The sequence below is a fragment of the Cornus florida genome, unplaced genomic scaffold, assembly GCF_030987335.1.
Source record: "Cornus florida cultivar Cherokee Brave unplaced genomic scaffold, ASM3098733v1 CherokeeBrave_3.0.0_Hap2_Chr10, whole genome shotgun sequence".
Classification (NCBI taxonomy): Eukaryota; Viridiplantae; Streptophyta; class Magnoliopsida; order Cornales; family Cornaceae; genus Cornus; species Cornus florida.
In genome coordinates, this window is record NW_026775580.1 from 116,011,652 (window position 1) to 116,039,185 (window position 27,534).

The window sequence follows — 27,534 nt, forward strand, 5'->3', positions numbered from 1 at the left end:
TGCTTCTCATTTGATGCTTTGCTATGTTTCCGGTTTAGTTGAAGTGCTTAAAGAGGGAAATCAGCATAGATATTGAAAGTTGAAAGATGAGGTTCAAATTGTCCAATGTTGTGCATTTCCAACAATATGTCTAGTCAATAAAACTAAAGTTTTACTTATAATGATAGCCCATCACAGACTACGTAACTGTTGTTAAGTTACATGAAGTTGATTGGCAGCAACCAAGCACTGATGTTGAAAAAAAAATATTGGTATTCATATTGGGGGTGATTAAGGCTATATAGCAAGGAACACGTGCGTTTTATACAAGGCCATCAACCTGGGGTTAATTCATTGCTCGGGAGACAAGTCCAACACCAGAAATCTTGTTCGGAAATTATGTCTTGCAGCTTTGGTCGATATTTGAAGGGTTCATCCTTCTCAAGACAAGACAGTTGGTGGGAAGCTCTTCCCACCTATTATTATTGCTCAGTAAAGGATTCCATTAATGCTAGGCACATCCTTGGGGAATGGGATCTTCATCTTCCTATTGAAATCCCCAACTCGGCATTTGGTTATCAACTTCTGCCTGCTTAACCATTGTTGGCTCACGGGTGGGAGTTGTTTGTGCTTTGTGGCAGCAACGGACTAGTTTTGGCATCTTTCATGCTCATGGGTTGCTTTGCGTTTGGGCTTACCTACTTAGATTTGCTCTGGGCTCTGTCTCTGCAACTGTTGGCTCTAATTGAGTCCGTATATTATTACTTTTCAAATAACTTCGGTCTCAGTGGACCTAATTTTTTTTTTAGTTGGACTTAAAATCGAACCTTATAAAAATTTAAACGAGAATTTGGTAACAATAGTTGTTTCGTGTTGAGTCGTATAATCTTTCTCAATAACAAGTGTCGCTGTTTTGACTCAAGTTTTTTGCAACACAAATCTTGGATTTCTTTCACTTAAACATTAATAAAACCATTTTGCTATCAAGAGCCACCTCAATAAGGCATTTCAATAATTATTTAAAATAAATTATATAGAACAAATCTTTTATCTTTAAATTTAGATTATAAAGACTTGTTTGGTAAAAAAAAAAAATGAGGTGGTTTTCTGCCGGATCATGATATTTTAATTTAATTTTTCCATTTCTATTTTAAAAAAATCCCAAGATAAAAATTATGTACCTTATCAAAAGTTTGTTGGGAACTTGAATTCTAAACAGGTAGAAAAAACAACTGATAAGTTGTCAAGATTTTTTATTTTATAAAAAAAATAGACTCCTGCATGTTTCACAAAATATCATTTTATTATTGATAAAAAGTAAAACATACAAATTTAAGAAAAAAGGTGGGTCCCACGACTACTCACTTTCTGGTGGGCTTCAACGTTATCTAATCTGCTGACTCGATGCTATGGACAAAACTCAAACAGCTTCCCCCATGTCATGAATTTTGATACCGTGCTACGAAATGGGTGACGAAGGAGAAGGGTCTGAGTGCGGACTCAGCTCCCAATGGACCGAGTTAACTCGTGAGTGCTTGATCAACATCCTCTCGCGGCTCAACTTGGAGGACCGATGGAAAGGAGCCATGTTCGTCTGCAAATCGTGGCTTGACGCCTCTACAGACCCGTGTCTCTACTCCATCTTCGATCTTGAAACTCACTTCGAATTGGCGACCGAGTCACCTCTCTGGTGGACACCACACTTCGAGAGAAAGATCGACGCCATGCTGCGATCTGTCATCGCTTGGAGCAATGGGTCTCTTACTGAAATTCGCGTCAGACACTCTTCTGATCGCTCGCTCTCCCTGGTAGCTGAGAGGTAAGTGATTTTTTTTAGGACTGGGATTTGATTGATAGTATTCATTTGAATTAGAATTTTAAAATTCTTTTGGTTGACTATTGATTGAAATTTGGCTTTGTTTTGATTGCTTATATCATGTGTTTTGAATTTTTTTTTGCATTTGATTATTGTTTGGGTTTGAATTGGTTGCATATTTCACAGTTTGGGATGAACAATTGGTGTCTTTAGTGTTTCTAATTTAACAATTTATTATTGCTCGGTTGGGCTAAGATTTCGATATTAAATTTTGGCATTCCCTAATTATGTTTTCCAAGTTAGAAGTTTTGTCTGCTTTATTTTATTTTTGTTTTTCTTTCTGATCATATTACCGGCGAATTTGCTTTTAAAGGTGTGCAGTTGAGTTTTGCTTAGTTTTGGTTTCTGTCATTGATTTTTGTGTGTATTTTCGGTTGGGTCTGAAATGATGGATATGGGGATTAACACTTGAATTTCGTTTTTCAAATTTGTAGTGACTGTTGCATTAAGGTTAGGTTCGAATGACGAAATATACCATTGTTTGTTGCTATTGTTGTTTGAGATTGAATGATGAAATTGATATATATATATATATATATATATATTTCCTTTTTCAAAGGTGCCCAAGCCTTCAGGTTCTTTCAATCAAGAGCTGCCCAAATGTTACTGATGCTTGTGTTGCTAAGATTGCTTCTGGGTGTCCCAAGCTTAGGGAAGTTGACATCAGCTACTGCTACGAAATATCTCATGAATCTATGGCTTTATTAGGAAGAAACTGCCATAACCTTAAAATTATGAAACGGAACCTGATGAATTGGATGGATCCTTCCCAACACATAGGAATTGTCCCAAAGGAGTATTTGGATGCCTGCCCTCAAGATGGGGATTCGGAAGCTTCTGCAATTGCAAAATTTATGCCCCATCTGATGCACCTTGAACTTCGGTTCTCCAAGTTATCCGCCCGAGGCCTTGCATTGATTTCTGAAGGCTGTCTCAACATTGAGTATTTGGATGTATCAGGGTGCACAAATGTGACAGGTCGGGATATTGCAAATGCATCCTCCAGTATGAAGCATTTGAAGACTATTATAAAGCCTAATTTCTATATCCCTAGATCAGTCTTCCACACGGAGAGATATGGCCATTGGAGGTTGTACGATGAGCGATTCCAGACCGATGTCTTCCGTATTTGATCAGGCAAGCAAGAAAACAAAAATTGGTCGTCAATTAAGTGATTGTTATTGGACAATCCTTTGTAAATATCATGTTTATTGCACCACTTTCATCTTTTATCCATATGAAATATGACTCTTGTTTAAGTTATGTAGCATCTTTGTACTATGATGTATGTTGTGTACTGGTTTGCTCTATTTATTACTCCGTAATAATTTACATTTCGATGTTTGGTTATCAGATGTATGGCCTTAACTAGAGTGAGTTATTTTTCTGAAAATCTTGTCTTCTTACAGCTTTACCATTTTAAATCTCTGTTGATCATGCTTTGGGGGCCTAAATCTCTTGGGGTTTCCTTTATGTCTTGGGTATCTTCCTTATGGTTTTTGAATTCTTAGGGCTCGACTTTATTGTTCGTGATGGATATTTAAGGTGGTTTTTGGGTTTACTAATGACATGAATTTCATTTTTTCCCGTGTTTAATGTTGCGTGAACAAGAAATATGTTGTCATCATTGTTTGGTTTCTCGAATGCAATATGAGCAACATTTCTACTGTCAATGTACGATTTTGGTGAAAAACTGAACAATTTGGACTGTTCTGTTGTGTAACATATATGGATAGTTCTGCCTTCATTTTTAGAGCATTCCCAGTGCAGCATCTCCATTCTCATTCTACACTTTCACAAAGTGTCCATGTCAATAATTGTGGTGACATGGTTCTACACATTTTTTGAAGGGTTATTTATCTAGTTGTGCACTAATCTTTTATACTCTACTCTACACTTTTATTTTATTATTTTAAAATTTGTAACATGCTACTAATACACCAATCAATTTATTTTATAGTATTAAAAGTACACACAAGGCCCACCATTTCAAGTGTATAATGACTACTTGATTCTACACATTCGAAGAATTGAGTATAAAATATAAGGGGGACCACAAGTGCCAAATGTGACACTAAACCTCTTGAATCTCTATTTTCCTTCAATATTATCTAAATCCTTATGCGCTGGGAATGCTCTTATATAGACCATCGTAAGGCTTCTTTCCAGATCTCTCTCTATAAGGCTAAAAAGAATACCAACCTCCATGGTGTTTGAATACTTCATGCTTTCTATATTCTAATGGCAAATATAATAGATTAAACCACTTACATTACAATTCTTAAATAAACAAATATATGAATATAGTCTAGCTGGTAAATTAAAGCATTGAAAAAAAAAAATTTAATTACATTTAATCGGCGCCTTAGGAATAGAATTGAAGCTTTAGTGAAAGCGGTCCTCTGTTGCATGAGTACACACCTCTGCAATTTGAAATCTTAAAATCATCCAATAAAACACAGAAGAAAGATAAAAGATTCACGGAAGCAATATATTAGTAGACATCATTAGAGGAAGAAGAAACCAGAGAAAACGACTACGTAACCAAGAAGGGTACACATTTGGAGTGAAGATATTTGTGTTGGAATCGCTGTTGACGTTTTGGGACGTGTACCAGGAACAAAGCGGCTCTTCCTCTTGATTTCGACTCCAAACTTTCGATTGTGGAAACAACAAGGCTGGCCACCACCATCTATGGGTTGTAGTTTCCCCTGTTGCAGTGGGTGGCTCAGAATTCGAGTCAGTGACGTGGAAAAATCTTCATGAGCTGAACTTGGAAAAGATTTTGATAGTAAGAGGAGGATTATGAGTGATGCAGAAAGTAAGAAACGTATCATGTCTGCTAAACAAACAAACGGATAATTTGCTGGAGAAGGACAACCAAAATTGAGAGAGGACTAAGAGATTGGCATAAGTGGCGGTGGTTGGGATGGGCCACTAAGTGGATTACGCATGGGACATTCAAAATTAGGTACCCTGTCTCAAAGAAAGATGTATGTATCAAGTGGGTGGGTGCGTGGGTGGGGGCAACAGTGTTGCTAAGTGCACCACCAAAGTCGCCTAATTCGGCAAGACAAGAGTGGATGATAAAGAGATAAACATGCACTACATCCAAGCAACAATGGCAAAAGACAAGACTTCCGAAAAAGAAACCCTTTCTAAGGTGAAAACTTTTCACAACTTATAGAATTTGAATAAAGAACGTTTGTGTCGTGACAATACTCGTACAATAGGCACAAAGGTAGCTTACTAGCAGTGATGCTGAGACCAAATATCCTTTAGTGAATCAGGTTCAACAAATCCAATACTACAGTTACGGTCGAGCAGAAACTTCTCAAAGAAAAAAAAAAAATGGCAGACAAAAGATTTACTATTACTAGACAAAGTGGAAAAGTTATAACCATGTGGCTTATATTGCTGATGTATTCACAGATGCAATTAGCGGAACAAGTTATTCAGAATATCCGGGTTGAGCTTCTGAAGTGATGAAACCTGACCCACTTGTTTAGCCACTTCCCCAATCACTCGATCCATGTATAGCACATAAAGCCCGCTCCTGCTTTCCAGGAGTTCTAATGCTTTCCGTGCATGAAGAACTGATGTCAACAACTCTTCAAACAGCCCTGCAAATCACCATACAAATTCATTTTCCCATTTGTTTATTATTCCAGTTTTAAATATCTCTGAAAGAAAATGCTTCTCCTCTTACAACTGACAAGTACTAGCAATTACACTTCATTTTTCAATTATAAACTAGGCACTGTGCTTCTCGGGCTTATATGTATGAGAAATGCTATATTGGTTGATAACAGTACAATGAAAAATAATAATAAGTCGATTAACATAGACCAAAATGGACTCGTACTTGTCTCAAAATCTTCATTGCTTGACCAAGTTAGTAAGTAGTCTGATATTAAGAACTCGATAAGCTGGATCCTGCCACCCACAAAACAAATGAGACAACTTTCCTGGAAACAATAAATTTTAGTATTCTCACTCAAAGTTGGCCATATGGTTTCAAATTTAAATACAAGAGTGCATGGTGGCCATCACCTTAATGAACTGGATCTTGTCATTTTTTTTTTTTTTTTCCTAGTTGGTACTGACACACACAGGATCTTGTCATTTACATATTAAACAAGAAAAAGCTAATTACCAAAGCAATTAAATATAGAAAAGCAATCTTGTAAACATCAAATGAACTAATAATATTTTATTGGCTTGAAGAAAGGATAATAATAACCCAAAGAAAGAATGTTAGCTGCTACCATAATCAGCCTTTCTGTGGAGATGGTCAGAAAGTGGATAACTATACTTAGGAGAGAGAGGTCGAAACATTAACCAGAAGGCAAAATCTTGAGGGAACAAATTATCAAGCTACTCAACACTGATAAAATTCAGTAACGGAAGGACAGGGAAGAAAGGTCGGATTCCAGCTAAAAGATGAAGAAAAGATGAGTCAATGAGGATAGTAGGTGCCAAATTGGGCGTAGAACATCAACAATTGGAAGAGGATGATAGAAGAACAATGTAGAAGGGGGGATTCGTGATAGAAGGTTACATGTTATACCAAAAAAGGAAACAAGGGGTGAGAATGGAGTGGGCTATTCTATACAGAGGAGGACTCTTATTTGATAAGTTGGAAGGTTTTTTATAGATGAAGTCACATGTGAAAGACAACCAATAAGATGGGGACGTGTGTCTAGAGTGGTATCATTTCCAGAGAATGACACGTGTCTCATTGGCTCTTTCCACCTCTCTCCTGGAGTACATAAATACCTGCTCACTAGAAGTGATTATCCACGGGTATAAAGAGAATGAGTCCACACGCGGTGACTCCAATATGCATGTGGTAACCCAATCACTATATATAGGTCCCCCGTGACATCATTCTTAGTCAGCATTCCCTCCTTGAAAACCCCCAGGTGACATGCCATGATGTATTATGGTTAATAATTACCTATGTGGCTAACATGTGGTAAAGACCAGAATCTTTTACCTACAAACAGCAATAGGATAATACTCAAAAACTTGCATGGATAGAAATATGATCATGGCAGGAGCCGCAGGACCATAAAAACAATAGCCATTATGTATAACAGAACGAGTAGACAAAGGAAAAAAATGGTACACTTAAAGACACCCAGATTAGAGCAGAAAAATAATTGATGGCAGTAAAATAACACGCTCTAAACCAAATCAGGGGCAGAACCTGATATGAGCAAGCAAGTATTTTCAATAATCATATGGCATCTTTGTTCGGTAACACATAAGAACAATGCCGGTAAGGATAAAAGATGCAGAAAAATGCTTTGAGAAATTATTATCCAGGAACGTCACGACAAAGGTAACTGCTTTCACAGTCACAACAGGACATCTAAACGGTTTCTAGCGAATTGAGAAAATCTGTATAATACTATAATCCTTACGCATATCCATACATGTACGATGGAGCTTAGACTTACTATGCATAAGCAGATCAATGCATATTTGAAACAATCCACAAATGACCAACTACACTAAATCAGAAATGAAACCCTACAAATGACAGGCTATGAGAATCTGAAATAAAACAGTGAATAAGAGCATGAATTGAGGGAAAAAAAAAAAAAAAGAAGACAAATTGAACTGTTATACAAGTTACATACTGTACGATGAGGTAATTTAAACTCATGAAATTGTCAAGTATGAAGAGATGGAATGATGATCTGAGATACGATCAACATCAAACAATTGCCCACGATAATTGTGGATTCCCAATGTCAAAACTACGTAGGTGCATTATCTTCAGACAAACTAACTAAACATTATAAGTCAATTCTTGAATTCCACATGTACATGACAAAACAAGAAAAGAAAGAAAGGAAAAATATGTTTTTTTTTTCGTTTTTTTTTTATTAAAAAATAAACATAAACTACAGCTCCACATTTTGCATTCAAGGATTGTAATCTAGTGGAGAAAACCAATAACCCTATTGAAAAAAAAGAACCACAGAAATTTAAGAACGAATAAGGAATTGCAGCCATAAGCAGAAAATCTTCATAAAAGAGATTTCAATTAATGAAGAGTGATTTTAAACATAACGTGACGTACGAACAAAATCTGTAGAAAAAAAGTAATATGATTGCCAGGTTATTAAAGTTCAGTCTCCAACAAGGAGAAAATTTAAATGGTTGTCTAGGCATCGAGGAGATAATAATTGAAAAATATATGATTTTAAGACACTTACATCATGTACATGCAACAATGCATGTTGGGAAAAGCATCATCAAATGGATCCATAAATAGCAAACTTTCGGCTAATGCAGAGATTCTTTGAGAAACTGAAAGTATCACACGCTGTCCAACAAAGGGCTCACTTCCAAGCTTACGGATTAAGTGCTGAACCAAGATTTGGGCATCAGTGTCAAATTGATGTAATTCTGAAACAGAATGTTGGAAACAGAAAACAAAAGGATAATTGATCATGATAAAATAAAAGAGCTGAATTTATGGCAGTTAGATAGACGAATAGAGAGGAAAAAATGACAACGATAGTATACTATTACTAGATGTAAGCCCAAGCAAGGCATGTGAAACTATTAAACAGAACAGTAATAAAGTGAAAGGAAAAGGAAATTACAAAGGCAAGTTTGTTCTATCTCATTTTATGCAGCTTATATTTATCAACCAAAAATACAACTGCCACAAAAAAATAAATTGTAGAAAATAGTCTATAAACTATAAATTCTTGAAAGAACTGTTTTCTTTATTCATGTAATACAGAATAGAAAAGGAAGATGATTCTTATCACAATAGTATTTAGAGAAGATTTTAATCTACCAAAATCAAATTGTGAGAATTTTTGTAGTAGAAACTTTTAATCAACTTCTGATCACCAAAAAGAAAGCATGGTATGCAAAATATTAGTAAAAATCTGAAAAAGAAGGCAACTGCCCAGTGCTCTAGCAGGTGCTGGTAGGAATAAACTCGAACCACTAAATGTCTTAGCTGTTTACTAGCCTATTCCCAACTCCCAAGCATGCAATTCTTGCAGATACGAAGAATTGTGAACTGCAAATTGGGGAGAAGGCACGACTACGCTAGAAATAGGATACATCGCCTTCAAACCTTTTTACCTAACTACTATGACAAAAAAAGTTTAAAACAGCTTAAATAAAAAATTAAAAATTAAAAAAATAAAATAAAATAAAAAAAATACATCTAAATGTTTACCATCTTCCTGTAAGGTAGTACACATTCTCCTAACCAAACGCACAATTAAGCTGCTGACAAGTCCTTCAAGTGATTCTAAGTTCTTTCCCGTTGATGAAAGATTCTTCAATGCAGCTTCACAATAAAGCAAATAACACCATTAAAAGGACATGAAACATTAAAAAGAAAATTAAACTCGTGCGTGTATGGTGAGTGATGGCCTATGCTGCAGCCCTTTATAGTAAAGCAAATTTTAACTAAAAGCAGAAATGAAATTCGTCGACATATCATTGAAAATTTATAGAAATGAAAACCACAAAAAAAATAATCCATGGTTTACTGTAAGGAGAACAATACATTAACAAGATAGATCATAAAACCAAATTTTAATACACTGATATAGTTCAAAAAAAAGTCTGGTAGTATAAAGAAGGTGATGGTCACTACCTAGAATGAAGTCTACAGCTTGGTGCGACCAATTTGTAAAATTGGCAGCCTCCACCTGCAAAACAGAAATTGAAAATGTGTTTTTAGAATAAGAAAGCAAGTGCGAATGGTGGAAGGAAAGCAGATGATGGAGCCAGGAGTAATGCACTCTGACAGGAGAAACACTGTCACAAAGCTCCACGAGAAAATCAACTGAGTCTCTAAGCTGCTCCGCTTCATTTTCAGTATTATAATCTGCAATTATATAGAATACATTAGAAATAAAACTAAGAAAAAGAAATTGTATATTTCTGCTTAAACTATTTGAGCACTAGCGTGTCAACTTTCCACCTTTACCCAGCGCACAATTCTTTTCCGAGTCCCAGGCAACACCAAAAACTCATAAAATTACTGCTAAATATTTTAGGGGAAAACAAAACCTAGGTATCATTACAAGATAAGAAAATTGTACAATTTTCCAAGCACTGGGCTCTGCAGTACAAATTATCAAACTTCCAAGTAAACTAAAACGAAAGTGCTAGTATAACCAAGTAGTTCATATACCAAAGAAAGGTTGCGGCTGAGTGGAACCATCTGTTCTTCTTCTCCTCCTCCTTTCCTTCAGTCGAACTGCAAAGTAAAATCAAAAGCATTTGGTTCTCAAAGCAACATACATGATATTGGATAAGAAGATGAAGATTATGAGGAGCAGCAGAAATGTATTGTGACCTTGTCTGAGAAATCTCCGGCGCAAAACATCATTAAATCTCCGATCACAACCGTCTCCAAACCGATTAGGGCTCAATTTGCCCAAATTATCAAAGAAATAACACTTGCAAGACGCACTTCCCGGAAACAAATCATAATGTAAACCATCTGTAACAAAAGAGAAAAAACAATATAAAGCTCATTAAAACACAAAGACCAAGATGCATTCGTGTATATATATATAGAGAGAGAGAGAGAAAGAGAAGAGAATTACGAACCTTCGGCCTCCTTGAGATCTTCTTTGAGCCTCAAAAGCTCTTGTTTACGCTCCTTCGCCTGAAAAGTCCATCAATGACGACGAAATTAGGGTTTTAAATTCGATCTAAGAGAGAGATTCGATCTAAGAGAGAGAGTAAAAGGATTAGAAGAGAAGTGGACCTTGCGCTTCCATTTCTGAGCGTCGGATTTAGAGAAAGCAGAGGACGAAGATGGATGATCTGTAGAAGGCGGGTTTTGGCCCAGCTTTGATCGAAGAAATGCCACTGCTATTGCCATCTTCATAGATTCATTCGAATTACTATCCCTTTGCTGCTTCTCCGATGACGACATTCTCTCTCTCTTCAAATACGCGGTAGCTTTTGATTGCACTTATTCAAAGTCTGTTAATGTAGATTGCCGCTTTTTTTACACCACAGTGCCATTGCTGGGTTGTTATAGACAGATCGTTTCGCGGCGGAATCAAGTTTTATCATTTACACTGTATTTGTGTGGATTTTATTGTACTTATATTTACGCTTATTCAGAAACTCGATTTTGATTAAGAATTGGTAAAAATAATGGAGTGTATTGTTAGAAGAAAAATAAAATGAAAAGGGTGAAAAAATTTTGTTTTTGTCAGGTAGAACTTGTCCATCATGCTCAAGCTTTTTTGTCAGATGTATAATGACAAAAAATTTCTAACTAGAGAATCTCAAAGACCAAGTAGGAGTTGAAAACATTTCAAATTACAAGCAAAATATCTACCGCACCAACCAAATAAAAGACAACTTAAATATCAACCAAACGTAAAAGTAAAACAGGCCACCCCGCAAAAGAATAATGGATGCCAAAGGGAAATTTGTTCACATGCTACAAGGAAAAAGCATAATACAAAATTCTATTCTCCTTTCAAGGTAATGCAATGCAATGGTAAAGCTATGTCATTTATGAACTTGAACAGTAAATAACTCCAGTCCAGAATAAAAATTAAAAAACAAAAAACTAATCAAATACAAAACAACTAGGTCTCATGTGAGGCCACGTGTCCCGAGCTACTTTGGCATATGATTTAGCCACACTCGAGAGCAAAATCTCTTTGATGAAGACCCCAGTATGACCTCCGACAATATACAGCAAAATCACCTGTTCTCAGCAGCTCCACCTTTTATCACATAATGTAATACAGTTGTGCTTGTCTCCAATGGGGGGTGTAAATGGAAGGTGCATTTGTGAAAAGTGAAAATGATGGCAAACGTTCCATTTATGAAATTACAGAAGTTGAAAATATCCAACGATTTTGATATCTAGGCTCGCTACAGTAGGCTCTCACAGGCCTCAATATCAGATGCTTGTGAATCCAATATCCCTCGTTCGGTAGAACTGGAAGTGATAATCCTCATTGCAGCTACAAATATTGTTTTCCGGAACCCCTCATCCTCCACCTTATTCAGCACCTCCTTCAAAACCTTAAAGTCCAATCCCCCAGCCAAAATTAGTTTCCCAATGATCTCGCCAAAATTATTAGGTGCTTTTGGTAAATCAATGCCGATATCATCCAATGTTGAACCATACAGCAAACATCCAGTCCCTATGTCCCTAGCCGTGAGGACCTTCTTGGCAATCAAGTACTCCAGAAGTTTTGCAACTGGCTCCACGCAGGGCGGGCTTTTCTCCAGCGCCAGGGAAATGGCTTCTTTGACAACCTCGGGGTGGTAAGCTGGGGAGTTCAATTCCTCCACACACTGTAATGCTTCATCTAAAATGCGGACACTAAAATATTCCTCCAGAAGAGAGAGTGTTTTTCTCCTAAGTTCATCCAGATTCAACCTTGCTGCAGGAGCCATAGGTTTCTCAGCAACTGGAAGCGCAGACAAAGTTGGAACAGGTTTGGAAGGCGCAGGAACTTGGGATGCAGGATCCATACCAAAACCAAGGTTAGGCGAACGGACAGGAGTGCCACCACTGCCTTGCAACAGTGCACTAGTCCTACCACTTACAAGACCACCACTACCCTGAGGAAGCAATTTTGAGTTTAATGATGTAGGCTTGCCAATCAATGGTGGCTGGACACGTCCAATGGACTGAATAGTTGAAACATCACCCCTTGACGTTGACCGGGACCTAGGAACTTCCCAATTGTCATTATCAACTCCGGGCATCCCCGGCATCTTCCTGGTTCCTGGCATTCCAGGCATCATACCCCCAGCTCCAGGACGGTTAATGGGGAAGCCCCCAGGACTAATACTCCCCGGACCACCAGAAACAATACGACTATTTCTCATGCTTGCTGTAGCACCAGGACGCAACCCCAGATTCTTTTCCGCCTCCGAATGGATTTCAGTGATGGTTTTGGCTTTAATCTGTATAGTTAAGGAAAAGACTACAAATTTAGACCAACAACAAATCTAATAATAGCAGTTGATGAGCCATGAGAGTTTACCTCCTCCCTCCTGGGGACCCAGTTATTTGAACGAAGATCGAGAACATCCCGAACCATGAACCTCAGACGTGGAGCCAGCTGGGGGTTCGTTGATAATTCTTTCAATCGATTGAAGTAAATATCATTAATACGCCGTGATTTAGGGCTTTCATCAAGCTGTTTACCTATGGTGTTGAAGAACTGACATATAGCCTCAACGTTTTCCTCCTCGGGACAAGTCTTACTATCATGTCCTAAAAGCTCCTGTTTTAAATAACAAATAATTATAAAGCATACAGAAATAATCAAGAAATTTCAAAATAATGTAAAACAGAGTAGGTCTAAGATGAGCTCCAACAAGAACCTGAACAATGTGATGAACAATCTTTTCCATCACCATCCTCTGCTTCAAAAGCTCCCCAATTAGACGGATGTTTCCAAGAGTGCGAAGCTTCATCATTCTTTCTTTATCTCTCCGTTCCATCTCTTGCTCTGGTGCAGTCATCTGCCTTAGTTCTGCCCGTAGTTTGTCAGCACCTTCAAATGCCTCCTGGCAATTATTCAAGAGGACTCGCTTAAAGGTGATTTCTTTCCCTCCTGGTTCATCAGATGGAAAGGGGGGGAGCTTTTCATTGAGATAGGAACACAAAAGAGCATACATTGGGCAAAATGTGGGTTCCAGCACGGCCTTGTCAAATATCAAGGAGATAACTCCCTGCATCACTAGCAGAAACAACATTAGATTTTACAGTCGCAATAAAAAAAAATAACATCATTATAGAAAAATTATATATATATATAGATCAGGCACAAATATGTATGAAAAAGAGGAACCTTCAAAATATCAGCTGATGTGATCCCAGATTCAATTAGCTGATCCTTGAGAAGATCAAACTTCTCTGGGGTTAGCTTGTTGAGTATACTGCGCGTCAAACAAAAGACTACTCAGCATGGGTTTTTGGCCTAAAATGCAAGTCATCTAGAAATACTTATCTTTAGTTATATTCAATCATCAATTAAAGACTGCTGTCAAATGACGTGAATGCAGTTCTGTATGATATTATTAGTTTCCAGAGCCAGTAATTCTTTTTCTGGTTATCTTTTTCACATTCACCTAATTCAAGGAGCGTCTTTAAAATTTCAGGATCTTCACTACTTTTCAGACTACATTCAGGAATCAATTGTTGCCAAAAGGTTGCCAATGCAGATATTAGGAAATCAAATAATAGATCTTCAACATAAATTACCCCTTTACTGTCTTTAAGACACGTTCCTTATCGGAAAGATTCCCCCTTCGAGCAGACCATGGAACCTCAGCCTTAATTAGAGCAGTAGGTCCTACCTGGTTCAAAGACAAGACGTGAGTCGATATTAATTCCAAAAAGCAACTATACATGCACAAGGGCCAAAATTTGCATGGCAAGCACACCACAATTTAACAAAACAGAGCCACCTAACATTGACAACTAAAAGATAATATCGAAATCACCAAAAGTCAGAAGAGGTTAGAAGAATATTTCCAAAACAAGCCCACCTAAACATTCAAAGCTACATTTAGTAATACCTCTACTTTCAATGGTGCATTTAGTTTGTAAAATTGGAGATGGAGATGAAAACATTCAAAGCTATTTATTAATTTTTGGGCCATCTTAAATAATGAGTTCGTGGTGCCCTTTTCTCAGATAAAGGGTCACTTCCTATAAGTTTTGAAAATGAAATAGGCTTAAAACACCATAAGGAAAGAGACTGCTGCATCAAATATAATTTGTGCTATAAGGTGAGAGGGGAGGATGTGGTGGTTTTTGTGAGTGGGGGGGCTTGCAACTGATACCACTACCTCTCCAACATCATCACCATCATTCATTGTCATGCCACCTCCACTCAGACCACCAAGGGAGCAAATTTATGAACGTGCAAAGTATATAGGGCCAATCTCCCATCAAAACCCTTCTATGATTTTTAAAATAGGCAAAATAATCTTAAGGGGTTGGAGAATTCTCCCAAAGCCACAACTCGGGCAAACTAAACATCATTTTTTTCAATTTGTGACCGAACATCTCAATGTCAGCAATACTCCTTCGATGCCGAATAAGACATAATAGCATAGTTCTTCAATCCTGTCTCACTCTTCTACTTGCACATCCATTACAAACTTCCCAGCACCTCACCCAACCAATTTTGGCAAAATCCAATATACCCCGACAAGAGAGCAAAACACACCAAAGATTAATAGCCACCACACATAGATGGTCAAGAGTCTCCTCATCTTCCACTAGAACAGCATAGATTATTGGTTCACAAGATCGTCTCCAAATCTGCTATGATTGTGCGCCAAGGAAGACATTTTTTATGATACTAATACCAAATTACTTTCCAAGAAAACTTTGATGCCTACTTAAAAACACCACAGTACAACGAAGCCATCCAAATCCTCCACTCTCCATTGACCTTCCATCTCAATCAACATTCTGAACATATAAACAAACCACACAAAGACAACAGCATCCTAAGTAAGACATCTAATGTCACAACCCACCCCGCACCATGTAGATATTTGTCCACTTTGAATACACTCTTCTCAGTGCTCACGGTTTCGCTAAAATGTCAGGAATTCAACCCCCCAAAAAGGTGATGTGGGACGTCACAATCACCCCCTCTTGGGAACTAGCGTCCTCGCTTGATGCGCATAGGCTTGTGCACGCCCCCCATTTCCGGTTGGGGATTGGCTCAAATACCATTTGTCACAGACTGTCTTGAACCATGTAAATATTGTCCGCTTTGCACTCTCTCCTCTCGGGCTCACGGTTTTGCTCAAAACGCGTCTGCATGGTTAACGGTGGTCCACAAATATAAATGCCAGGAACTTTTCCCCCCAAGCGATGTGGGACGTCACATCTAACGTCTCTAATTAATTCCGATTCCTATACTGCCTTGATAAACCAGAGCTCCCAGACTAGCAAGTAACAAGACCAATGCTCAATTACTCCCAGATCACCACCACCACAATTGCACAACTGAAAGCCTAAAACGCCTTGCAAACACAAATACTAACACTGGCACCCACTACCTTTAGCGCCACTAATACCGGTTCGCCATTCATAATAAAAGATGCCACCATTTTCGTTGAAGCAACACCATAACTAAGTCTGGAACTAATATCACCATCTTCACCACTTCTACAACACAGCCCACACCCCTATCACAAGTAACACATCCATAAAAATGCTGCCATGCCCCAAGTAACACCTCCACATCACTAATTTTTTACGTCACAATACTATTTATCATCACCACTGGTAACATCACTGCTGCACCACTTTCTCTACATTAGTCCCATCATCACCAACACACACCATTTTAGGAGCAACACATAAAAGTAAAACTGTCAATAGCCCGTATATCCACCACAACAATCTCTTCCAAAAAAATTTGTTCTACCAAATCCAAAACGAATATTCTTATAATCGAAGTGATCTACTTTAATAAATAAACTAAAATTATTATATTCGCAAAATGCGAGACTTAGACCACAAGGTAAATCCAACCCATATCTCAACCATGAACAAATAATATATCCAACTAGACAGGAGGATGAGTTATTTGGAATTTCCAAAGGAGGATGAGATTTAAGCCAACATTTGACTTGACATCTCATTCAAAAACAAGTAAAAAATTCCCAGCAAAATTCTTTTGTTTGGTAAACAAAACTGAATTGCCACAAAAAGTATTTTTTTACTAAACCAATAAAAAATTCAAATCCATCAGGTTGTCCTCCTTTATTTTGGTGAACCAAAGCTCAAGGCTGCATAATGAACTAGGAGAAGGTCTAGCAGCCATTAAATTTTAGACGTGCATGATGAAACAAAAATGTCACATAATCACCTGGTATGCAGTAAACATGGATGATGTATTATGAAACAAATAGGCACTAAATAAGGATCACATGGTATGCAGTATGCTAGCTCTATTAACTGAACAATTACTAAAATTCCAAGATGTCAAATAATCCAACACGAAATAAGTGTCCCTTTTGGGACTCCTACCATTTAAGGAAACATGCATTTAATGCTTCCCCCTTTGCATTTCCAAAACTAGTCCTCTAAAAATTAAAGGTAAATATCATTAATTTAGAAGAGAAAAATTATTACAAAAAAAATTAATAAACTTGATGATAATTTAGGAAAGCTTCAATTTTTTTACCCTGATCTTACAAGAGGAATACCTACTCTGGGATATCCCAAAAAGGAAAGATAGGGACTTATTTTGGGACGGAGGGAGTAAAAAGAAGACACAACACAATTGAACTGCTTCATCAAATGTTGTGTCATGAGAATCATTGAACTCACCAGTAAAAATTAACTTCCGTGTAGTTGCAATTTTAGGCAACCAAAAATATTTATACACATTAATCCAGGCACCAAAATAATTCCATGAGACTAAATGTCAACTACAAAAAATATGGGTGTGAAGTAAATAGACCATTGAATTAGCTGAAGAACATTGTGTTACCCCTTGGTTTGAAGAGGTTTGTGTCCTCGCAAACTGGGAGTTGAGTTGGTCTTGACGATTATATTGAATCGTTTCCTGCTGTCTAGAGTCAAATCGACCACCAAACTCCTTATTCTCTCGAATAGCTTCCCAGGACCTCTCTTCTCCAGATGTAGGAAATTGTGCAGATCGACCACGCCAGTCACGATTGTCTGGCTCCGAATATCGACCCTGTGATTGATTTTGCAGCTACAAAGGAGAAATGTCACAGAAGGTAGAGAAATGTCACAGAAGGTAAGATAATAGAGATAAACTATAAAAGAAAATAAAAAATCAACTAAACTGAGTGACGACGGTGTAGTGAAATATCTAATAAAAGAATGGTGTGGTGGTTGTGTTGGTTAAATATTGGGTATGTTGATTTTTTAATATACAATATTGACCGACAATCAATATTGGGGCATTGGTTTGATTATGGCCACAGAAATCAACCAAGGTAGTACTATACAATGTTTCTTTTTGTAAATTCACAACAAATTTGTAAGATGATTCCTACTTACCCAAAAAAGGAGCTTGTTGGAATATTATATATATAGGATTAATCTTAGAAGACTATCTTTAAGCATGTATGGTAAAAATAACCTTTTTAAAAAAGTTAGGATTTGATTCAAGAAAAGGAATGCAAATTTATTTAATAAAATTGAAGATGAAGAAGAAGAGTAAGAAAGAAAGAATTACAGATATTTTTAGGAAAAATTTTTTTAGGAGAGCATTATGTAATATTTTACAAGTTATATGCATATATCTTTTTAAAATTTTAATGGGACAGCCTGGACCCCATGGGGGGCCAAAAAAATGAAGAGGAAGAAGAGTAAGAAAGAATTAGAGAGATTTTTAGAAAAAATAAAATAATTTTAGGTGGAGCATTAATATGCCTATATCTATTAAAAACAATTAATGGGCCAGCCTGGCTCCGTCACTACTTGGCAAAAACAAAGAGCCAAAGACAAGCATAAAGATCTAAAACTTGTTGCAACAAATTGATCATTTTGTTCATAAGGTCCCATATCCGCACCCCTGAAAGAATACATACGTATATACACACTACAAGCATCAAAGTATAACAGAAACTCACATTACTTTCTCCACGAACCCAGTTTTGATCTTCACCAAAAAATTCAGCTTCAACTTCTTGTTTGATCTTCAGAATGTCCTCGGGGATATTAACAATCTATAAGAAAATAAGCATAATCAGATTACTCTCCGTCCGGCCTGAGGAAACCTTTGCACGCCTCCGTTACCAAGTAAGATTGAAATTAGTATGTAAACAAAGGATAAATTGTTTGCTTCACATGACAATTAAGAACATTGCAGGTCAGAAGGAAATGTATAATATATGGAACCATTACCACTCTTGCTATGATGTTATTCATCAGGAAGAAAACAATAAGCACCGTTGGAAGTGATTGTCTGATATAATAAATAAAAAAATACTAAAATCTGCTTCTTTGCAAGTTGCAAATGTCCATGAGAACCCGAGGAAATAAATAGAAGAACATAAATACAAAGGAAAGGACAAGGAAAGAAAAGATGTATTTAGTGAATAGGAATATAACAAATTATAGAGTTCTATTTTTTCATTGGCAAACGGCAGATAAGGATATCACAGTAAATAAGGCAAATAGCACGGGCAATATATAAGGAAGATCCATAAATGTATAAATAGATATCTAGTCCACTTCTCATGTTTCCCTACAATTTTGCAACCGACCAATAAACAACTATGCAAATAAAGCATTTATGAACTAACAGTAACATCTCCTCCAATGCCAGAATGCCACCAAGCTAGTATTGCATATAAGAATTACGAAAAAAAAGATTAAAAATTACCTCTCTAAGTTGTAAAAGCTCGTCTCGAGCATACCGAACACGCTCACGACCCTCAAACCGGGAGTCTCCAGTCTACGACAAGAAAAGTACAGAACCAAGAGGAGTCAAATTCTACAACCACTAGTTAGTTTACAAAAACAAATAATTAATCAACATCATCATCTTTAAATCAAGAAAATAAACATGGAATAACTTATTTCAATGATAAGCTGAGTAAAACATCATTCGATAAGTTTTTGCTACACTCAATGTCAAAGAAAGTGCACAATTATTTCACATCAGCTAAGTGTCTAACTGAAATCAATAAGGAAGCCTAAAATACTTAGTAGACAGGTAACCAATAATTCTAATTAATTCAATGAGCATCCAAGTATAGTACAGTCAGTACCTGACATGCAACAAGTCATATGCAGAATAATGTTGCTTAGAAATTTGGAGCATTCACGGTGATAATATGCACGAATGATGCTGATATACATGTCAGTTCAGAAAAACTAAAGACATTTTTAACAATGCAAAGGCATCCTAAACAGCCACTCCCGAATAAAACAAACACCTGCAATAGCAAAGTCATGCAACAATCACATTATACCAATTATGAAAATGCATCTACTCTTCTATGGCACATTATAAAAATGAACCAATTGCATGCTACCAATTGCTTTGTCAACCATTTCCTAATATTGGATGGGATCAATGACAAAGTTGGTCCTTATTTTTCATACCTCCCATCACAAGCATGAACACCTCAACTTTCTTTCATAAATGATCCCTTGTGGAGCTTGCACGCCTGCAAGTCCTTTAACAACAACTTGATACTCATGGCATGCCTACCTAAAGCCCATGCGTTTCTCCATCTCCATATTTACAGTGGGTGCACTTATAATAAGCCCCGCCAATCATTAGTACATTAACTTAAAGAATTCTTGATCGATCCCACTGACACCTTTTTAAAGCCCACACAATTTTGGAAACTTATTGGAAGACTTAAATAGTTATAGTTTTTTCCTACGAAAAACCAGTGTTTTTCTTTTTCTTTTCTTTTTTTAATTTTTAATTTTTTATGAGTGACAGTGTTCTCTCTTTTCCCTTCCTGCGAACTTATAAACAAAACTTACAGAACTACACAGAAAAAGAAAAAAAAAACACACACACACACATGCCATTAGTCTATATGACTTAAAAAATATAACAACATTCAACTAATATAAGATAATCAATATCTGAATTCGGAATGCAATATATAACAGAAACTAAACATGAACTATCAGGTTGCAGATAATGTAACCCAAGATTGCACTAGAATCCATTTCACATAAAAATCAAATCACTTCCTCAATAGAAGAAACATAAGTTATAGCTAAACCTTCTCTTTTTGTTAAGCTAAAACGTGTCTAAATCAATGACGTCGCAGAGTATCATTTAGAAAACATAAAACAAATTAGTCAATCACAAAGATATAGATGATATATATATATATATACACACACACACACACGAAATCCGATGACATGAAACAGTTGAAAACACGAACAAGAACCATGTAAGAGCTAAAAAGCATCCAAAAGCGTGATAAGAACGGATGAAACCCGTAGATCCATGGAAGGAAAGAGAAAGAATTTACCTTGATAGAGAAAGAAGGAGGAGCACCGCCATGAGGGCGAAGAACCGGAAGATCAGATGAGAGAGAAGAAGCGAAAGCCGAAGACTCGAAGCGAGGGCCCAGGACTCTACTGCCTCGATTGCCTCCACCACCACCAGGTCTCAAGCTCAACACCGTCTGATCAGACTGCATAACTCGATCTCTCAGTCTTTAAAGCCAATCGCCGCCGTCGATCAAAAAAGATATAGGAAAAACAACAGAATCAGCGATTCGAATACACTGAATCAGATTGATTGAAGATATATTTTTTTTAGAGAAAGAAAGTGTACATAGAGAGTGATAGAGATTCCCTTGGGGAAAGGATGGGAGATTGAGCAGGACGGGAGAGTTCTGGAATTTCTCTCTCTCCTCTCCGAAGAGCAAAAAGTGAAGAGAGAGGTTTGAGGTGCCAAAGGAGAGAGAAAGACCCTCCTTTATTTGGTGGTCACTGTGGAATTTTTCACTCTTCTTATTTAGGTTTTTACTATAGTTGTCGCTCTATTTTTAAATTACGTCAGTGTCCTAACTTTATTGAGGTATTAGATATTCTTTCGTTTTAGTTGACCAATTTGCCCTCATATTCTCGTGAAACTTCAGTTGGCCAAACCCAACATAATATATATATATATATTTTTTAATGTTATTAATTCGTAAAAACATGTTGTTGTGAAAGTCAAATTATTTCTAAATTAAGAGAGAAAAAAGTTATTTGGTGTTATAAATAACATTTAGCGGGTATTTATTTTTTCCTATAACGATCCTCATATAATTTTCTATAATTTTATGGTACAAGATTACACTAAACTCAAGATTTAATTATTTATTTTAGTGATCTTGGCTCTACAAAATTATAAATGATGGGCATGATTTTCAATGGCTTCTCTTATCAAAATTAGAGAAATGACAACCAAATAGACAAATATACCATGTCAAGTGTGTAAGAATCATAAAACTATTATCAAAATCATAATAAAACTAATAATAAAAATGTAATTAAATCAAGAAGACAATCAAAGTTTTGACTTTTGAGTGAACTTATAAAGAAAATAATAAAAAAGAGTTATGCTAGTAGCAGCCCAATAATAGTTGCCCAACACTTGAGGAACTCTTGCGGTTGATTTTTAACTAATTTAATACATAAAAAAAATAATAATAATAAAAAATAAAAAATATAACAATTGATGTGACTGATTTAAAATCAATCATGCAAATTCCTTGTATATTGTGATTGTCCAATCACCACTAAGTGATTATTCTCAACATTGTTTAATAAAAAAATGAGTGAATAACAAAAAATTCATGAATATACAAAGATATATGTGTGCACAATTATGTTAAACGGACTTCAACTCAACTCAAGCTATGTTAAACGGACTTCAACTCAACTCAAGCTAACTAACTTAATTAATGACATCAAAAAAATTAGAATACTTAGAACCATCATATACTCAAATTAACGAATTTGAGCTAAAATTGAGAAAATTTTATTCAAAATCAATTTTAATTACTTTCAAATGTTCATGTCAATGGCACATTTTTTCAGGTCAAAAATTTCATGTGGCAATTTTAAATTACTTGTAACATCAATTGAAGTTAACCTCAAGTAACATTTGAATTTAACTACAATTTTTTAACTCAAACCCAGATTGCATTTGTTCCAAAAGAATGGGCTTTAACTTGGACTAGATTTAGACCAAGCCATATTTTTTCCAAAAGAACGAAAAAGAGAAAACAAAAAAATGCCAAAAAGAATGGAAAAAACAAAAAAAAAAATGCTTAGGTGAAGACAAGAAATATAAGAAAAAGCAATGGCATGGTGGTATTTTCACCACAGTTGAGGAATTAGTAGTACTTTCACCACAACTAGATACTTACTTACCCTTTCAAGTGGCTTCTTTGCCAAAAACTTCAACGTTTCCAAACAAAAATGCGGCGTCTTCTAACTCTTTGTTTGCCCTACTTTTTACCAGTTACAACAAATGGACCCCACACCCGACCACCCAATCTTATCGAGGTTCGGCGCACTCGTGGCACCATCTAGTTAAATCCGCGAGCGACAGTGAAGTCCATTGACACACACGTGGCGGTTACGTCCGCTCTGGCTTTACTACTCTACTTTCTACAACCTTTTTATTAGGCCTCCTCTAGTTGAAAATACGTACGGGTTGGGAACCCAATTCACTTTTTTTTTTTTTAAACGGAACCCAATTCACACTTTAAAGTTTACGCAACACTTGTTATATAATATTAAGGATGTAAATCACGCAAGACCCATGAACACCAATTTAAATTTAGGTGTCTATTTTAAAAGGACAAAATTGGAGTAACCAAAATTATCAAAATAAAATTAATGCAAAATTAAAATTACAAATGAATCGAGTCGAGTTTGAGTCTGTTCAAACTTGACTCGTTCGTTTATAGACTTAATTTAAACTCAATTTGATTAAAACTTGACTCGTTCGGTTATAGACTTAGCTCGAGGTCAATTCGAGATCATAACTGTTGGGATTTATATGCCCTGGCATAGTAAATTCCTATCTGGATTGTAGTGATATATGTTCCTGACATATCTGAAATATTTATGATTTATATAATTGGTGAATTCAATGTATTATGTTTCGATTCACTATGAAATTGATAGTGTCCATATAATTACAAGAAATATTTATATATATGTATATGATGACAATCAATGCATGATATATAAATAGTAATTATAAATTGTTCATAGTCAGTAATTATGGATGGACTCATAATTAATTAAGACTTGAACTGGATCCGCGTTAGGTTGAGATATATTGCGAGAGCCGTCGTATGCAATTACTCCCTATCACCGTCATGGCATTTGACTCTTAAGCATGAGAAAAGTATAGACTCTTTTATTACTTAATAATTACTTTGATTTGTTCGGCGGATTCTTCGGGATCCTTAGACCGACACTCTGGGTAGTTATGTAATTAATAGTTAGAGGGTTATATTTTCAATATTTGCATCATTGCTACTTGTATTTATTTTGTATTGATTATGGTTGATCACAAAGTAAATTCGAAGGCCTTCGTGTGTTTTTAGACAAAATGATTTATTATATATTTATTTATTTAAATTATTATTTTTGTCAAACAAATGTTTTATTGTGATCGAGTCAGAAATAATCAAAGGTACCAAAATAAATATATTAATTAAGTAGTCGGATTGATGGCTATATTTATCCGATAACTAATTATGCATAGAGGGGTCAAAGTGCAATATTGACTTAGAGGTTATTTATTATTTAATTGGAGTTCAATTAATTTCTTTTAGTGGAGTAGAAATTAATTTATGAATTAATTGAATTGGGTCCATGGACCGGGCCAATTATTAATTCATTGTAGCCAATAAAATAATAGGCCCAATGGATTCTCACTCATAGCCCAACTTGATATTGAAATCATATTAGATTTGAGACACATGAATTAGAGATGGAGAAGGATTTGTTGTTTCCTTTTCTTTATTTTTATGTTGCCTATAAATATACATGGTCTATGTATATTTTAGGGGGTGATTTTTATGAGAAGGAAAAAGGAATAAATTTTCTCTCTCTAGAAAATTAGGGTTTATGGTCTCATCTAATAGAGGCTCCCACAAGCCTAGTTTTCCAAGGTAATTCATGGAGGCTTATGAGTGATTCCTAAAGGCAAAATAATTACCAAGAAGATGGAGATCCAAGGAGAAGGCATCTTGGTAAGGGATCTACAATAAGTGAGAACATTCACTTTAGAGGAAAGTTTTAAGGTTTACTCAGACCTTTGATGTAAGTATTCAATCCATTAATTGAATGATACATCATATTTTTATTTTTGCATAAAACTTGTCTCTATGTGATGAATCAAGATCTATGAATCAAAATCCCTCGAAAAGTTTTTAAAACTTGCACGTTTCCCAACAATAACAACCTTGAAAGGTTAAGTTCGGGCTCAACTCGTTATTATTTTGAAAAGTTAGGATTCGGTTAATTTAATAATAAAATTCATTCGAGTTCGGATTCAATATCATTTTACGTCGTTCATGAACTTATACAAGCTTACATTCATCAGCTTATACAAACCTATGCATATGAACACAATCATGAACCTATACATGTCTATGTTAACAAATATATACGAGTCTAGACAAACTCAAATGCATGAACCTAAATGAGTTGAGCCCAATATTATTTAAATTCGGCTCATTTATTAAATGAGTTTAGAAATTGAACTCGAGTTCGGCTCGTTTGCTTAACGAATAAGTCCAAGTTAAGCCTTAAATGAGTGGAACCCAAACTATTCATAAATAACTCGCTTCATTTACAACCCTACGTGAGAGGAAGATATACATTAATAATAGTGGTGGCGGTGGTTCCTTGTTGACAAGTTAAGCTGTCTTAATAGTGGTTCTTTTTTTCTTATTGGGTTAATCAACTCTTTTTTTATTATTTAACTTCTTATTTTACCATCAAGACTAACTATTTGGTGCATTTTCCAATATTGGAAATCCTTAGTGGGTATGAGGATAAATAAAAAAATTTGTATTGTATTTTCTTATAAATATACAACACTTTTATTTTGAAAATGTAAAATTTTTATAACATGAAAAATGTAATTATTTTGAGCAATACACAAAATTTGCATTATTTAAGGGAGGTGACATAGGCATTCCAACAATCTTTGCTAGCACTTCAACTTTATTTTACCCAAAAAAAAAAAGAAAATGACCTCCATGCCATTTTCTTTGTTTATTTAGATGTTTTTATCTATTTAGTTTTCTTTAAAAAATATATATATTTAGTTTTCTAATTCAATTAAATTTCTGACGCTCATAAATACCTTTGATTGAATTTTTTTTATGCACACAAATACGGGCTTCACAGATAGATGAAGTAATCTCACCAATCTGTAAAATTGCATTATATATAATGAATTAAGCATAAATACAATTATCAAATACCCATTGCATTCTAGCTCCAAGAATAATAGCAATTATTATAAGCATGAGAAAAATGTCGTATGTTAGATTCACTATCAGTGATCATCAATCATTCAATCCATGTGCGTGGCGGTATTGCCTGTGGTAAAGGAACAAGCTTTAAGTGCCCCATCTGCTCCTAGGTTCGAATCCTCTTCCCCCTAACCCCCACTAACTCATAATTCTATAACCATTGCCAGATAAAAAAATAAAAGAAAAAACATTCAATCCATCTTAATAAACGGTATGTAAATTTATAAAGTTATGGTTTACAAATTAGAAGAATTAAATTTGATGATTTGTTTTGACTTGTTATTTTTGCATAAACTAGTTTGTGAAAATATCTCATGAAAGAAGATGTCAGAATGAGAATGAGGAGGACAAGAGATAATGGAGCACAACTCAAGATAAATGGTTTCATGATTGAATTAGAAAATAGGAGGGCAACATAGACATTTCATTTACTAAAAGAAATAGATGGAGCACGGAGGAGTTTGTTGGAGCGCCAATATTGTGACAACCTTGGTTTTACAAGCCAGTGCGTCCTGTGATGATGCGAAGATTGACCCGATAATGAATCCGGAATGGGAAATGAAAAACATAAACGAAGTCTCTAGGGATGTATATCATCCCAGGACCCAAATGTGACTTTCCATGAAGTCATGGAACCCAAGAAATAAAGTGCGGGAACGACTTTTTAAAAACGGAAATGTTTAACCCTATGGGCAAAATGATCATTTTAAAACAGATATGGGTGCTACCAAGCACACCATTGGAAAGATGTAATACCCCTAATTTTACAAAGGATAGTTCTGAAATTTCATTAATTATTTAATTGCAATTTTTAATGGTTAATTGTGATTCTTTGATTTATTTGAATTACTTATTATTATTTGAATGATTTGTCAGTTTACTTGATTATTTGTTTAATTAATTTTAATTGCATTAATTGTTTAAGTTAATTAATTAATTGTTTTATTTGAGTTTATTTAATTAAATTTCATTATTGTTTTGCCTTAACGTGTCTGTTTATTGTTGCATATATTCAGTCACATTAGGTGTAAACTTTATATGGGTAGCCGACGTTGTTTATATCACAGGATGGTTTATGGGCCGAGTTGGGCTCTGTCTCTAATCTTACAAGGATTAGTGTTTTAGGGATTAAAGCTTATAAATACATCATAATAATATAGGTCTAGGGTTACAATCAAAGCACTTAGTTCATAGACGTAACCTAAGTTTTGTAAACACATAAACAGAGGGTTGAGAGTAGAGTATTGAAAGGTCTGCCAAGGGGAGAAGTTAGGAGGGCAACAAGGAAATGCTAAAGGCAAGTTCTAACCTCATCTCTTTCCCTTTTACTCGTGTTCTTTGCATGCCTAAGTAGTTCCAGGAAATCATTAAATGAAAATAATTGACTATGCATGTTTAGAACTCATTACATCAGTATGTGTTGAAACTTGTTGTAAACTGTTTGTCTTGTGTTCAACTGTGTAATTGTTCTTTTAAATTACTGGTAATCAATGCATAAAGGAGGTAGATGGGTTCTCTCTGGGTAGGACTGAACATAAATAAAAGTGTTAGAAGCTGCAACAGAGAGGGACGGAAGTGGTGGAGTCAACCGGAGACGAAATAAGCAGACAGGGGAGAGGGGGAAAAAGAGGCGGCTCTAA

At 35.7% G+C, this 27,534-nt stretch overlaps 3 protein-coding genes across 4 annotated transcripts; 1 reads left to right on the top strand and 2 right to left on the bottom strand.

Moving 5' to 3' along the window:
• Positions 1-1,387: 1,387 nt before the first annotated feature.
• On the top strand, positions 1,388-3,208 carry LOC132277907 (F-box protein SKIP1). The gene is made up of 2 exons (XM_059779747.1): positions 1,388-1,798; positions 2,415-3,208. Exons 1-2 carry the CDS (start codon positions 1,446-1,448, stop codon positions 2,986-2,988), a joined length of 927 nt encoding a protein of 308 aa, XP_059635730.1. The 5' UTR covers positions 1,388-1,445; the 3' UTR covers positions 2,989-3,208.
• A 1,877-nt stretch (positions 3,209-5,085) lies between these two features.
• LOC132277911 (protein MULTIPOLAR SPINDLE 1) lies at positions 5,086-10,960 on the bottom strand. Its single transcript, XM_059779751.1, has 10 exons — positions 10,623-10,960; positions 10,463-10,520; positions 10,206-10,352; positions 10,041-10,106; positions 9,652-9,731; positions 9,498-9,552; positions 9,072-9,185; positions 8,086-8,278; positions 5,721-5,791; positions 5,086-5,478 (listed from the first exon to the last, which is right to left on the bottom strand). The coding sequence occupies exons 1-10, from the start codon at positions 10,791-10,793 to the stop codon at positions 5,294-5,296; spliced, it is 1,140 nt and encodes a 379-aa protein (XP_059635734.1). The 5' UTR covers positions 10,794-10,960; the 3' UTR covers positions 5,086-5,293.
• Positions 10,961-11,357: 397 nt separating this feature from the next.
• LOC132277909 (eukaryotic translation initiation factor) lies at positions 11,358-21,326 on the bottom strand. Of its 2 annotated transcripts, XM_059779750.1 has the most exons (10): positions 21,172-21,326; positions 20,864-21,050; positions 19,240-19,311; positions 18,485-18,580; positions 17,371-17,598; positions 14,109-14,203; positions 13,696-13,783; positions 13,226-13,576; positions 12,883-13,125; positions 11,358-12,802 (listed from the first exon to the last, which is right to left on the bottom strand). In XM_059779750.1, the coding sequence occupies exons 2-10, from the start codon at positions 21,032-21,034 to the stop codon at positions 11,756-11,758; spliced, it is 2,391 nt and encodes a 796-aa protein (XP_059635733.1). In that variant the 5' UTR covers positions 21,035-21,050; positions 21,172-21,326; the 3' UTR covers positions 11,358-11,755. The 2 variants fall into 2 exon arrangements, with proteins under 2 accessions (XP_059635733.1, XP_059635732.1); XM_059779749.1 differs by having other exon boundaries at positions 20,864-21,326.
• Between the last annotated feature and the right edge of the window lie 6,208 nt (positions 21,327-27,534).

Bases quoted from the DNA above. Each gene is read 5' to 3' on its own strand.
- LOC132277907 (XM_059779747.1), top strand. From the start codon at position 1,446: ATGGGTGACGAAGGAGAAGGGTCTGAGTGCGGACTCAGCTCCCAATGG. The intron at 1,799-2,414 runs GTAAGTGATTTT...CCTTTTTCAAAG, and splicing joins CTCTCCCTGGTAGCTGAGAG to GTGCCCAAGCCTTCAGGTTC.
- LOC132277911 (XM_059779751.1), bottom strand. From the start codon at position 10,793: ATGTCGTCATCGGAGAAGCAGCAAAGGGATAGTAATTCGAATGAATCT. The intron at 5,792-8,085 runs GTAAGTGTCTTA...TGTGGGTGGCAG, and splicing joins CATTGTTGCATGTACATGAT to GATCCAGCTTATCGAGTTCT. The intron at 5,479-5,720 runs GTACGAGTCCAT...GGTGATTTGCAG, and splicing joins CAATGAAGATTTTGAGACAA to GGCTGTTTGAAGAGTTGTTG.
- LOC132277909 (XM_059779750.1), bottom strand. From the start codon at position 21,034: ATGCAGTCTGATCAGACGGTGTTGAGCTTGAGACCTGGTGGTGGTGGA. The intron at 18,581-19,239 runs GTAATTTTTAAT...ATTTTCTTATAG, and splicing joins AGCTTTTACAACTTAGAGAG to ATTGTTAATATCCCCGAGGA. The intron at 17,599-18,484 runs GTGAGTTTCTGT...TCTCCTTTGTAG, and splicing joins GGGTTCGTGGAGAAAGTAAT to CTGCAAAATCAATCACAGGG.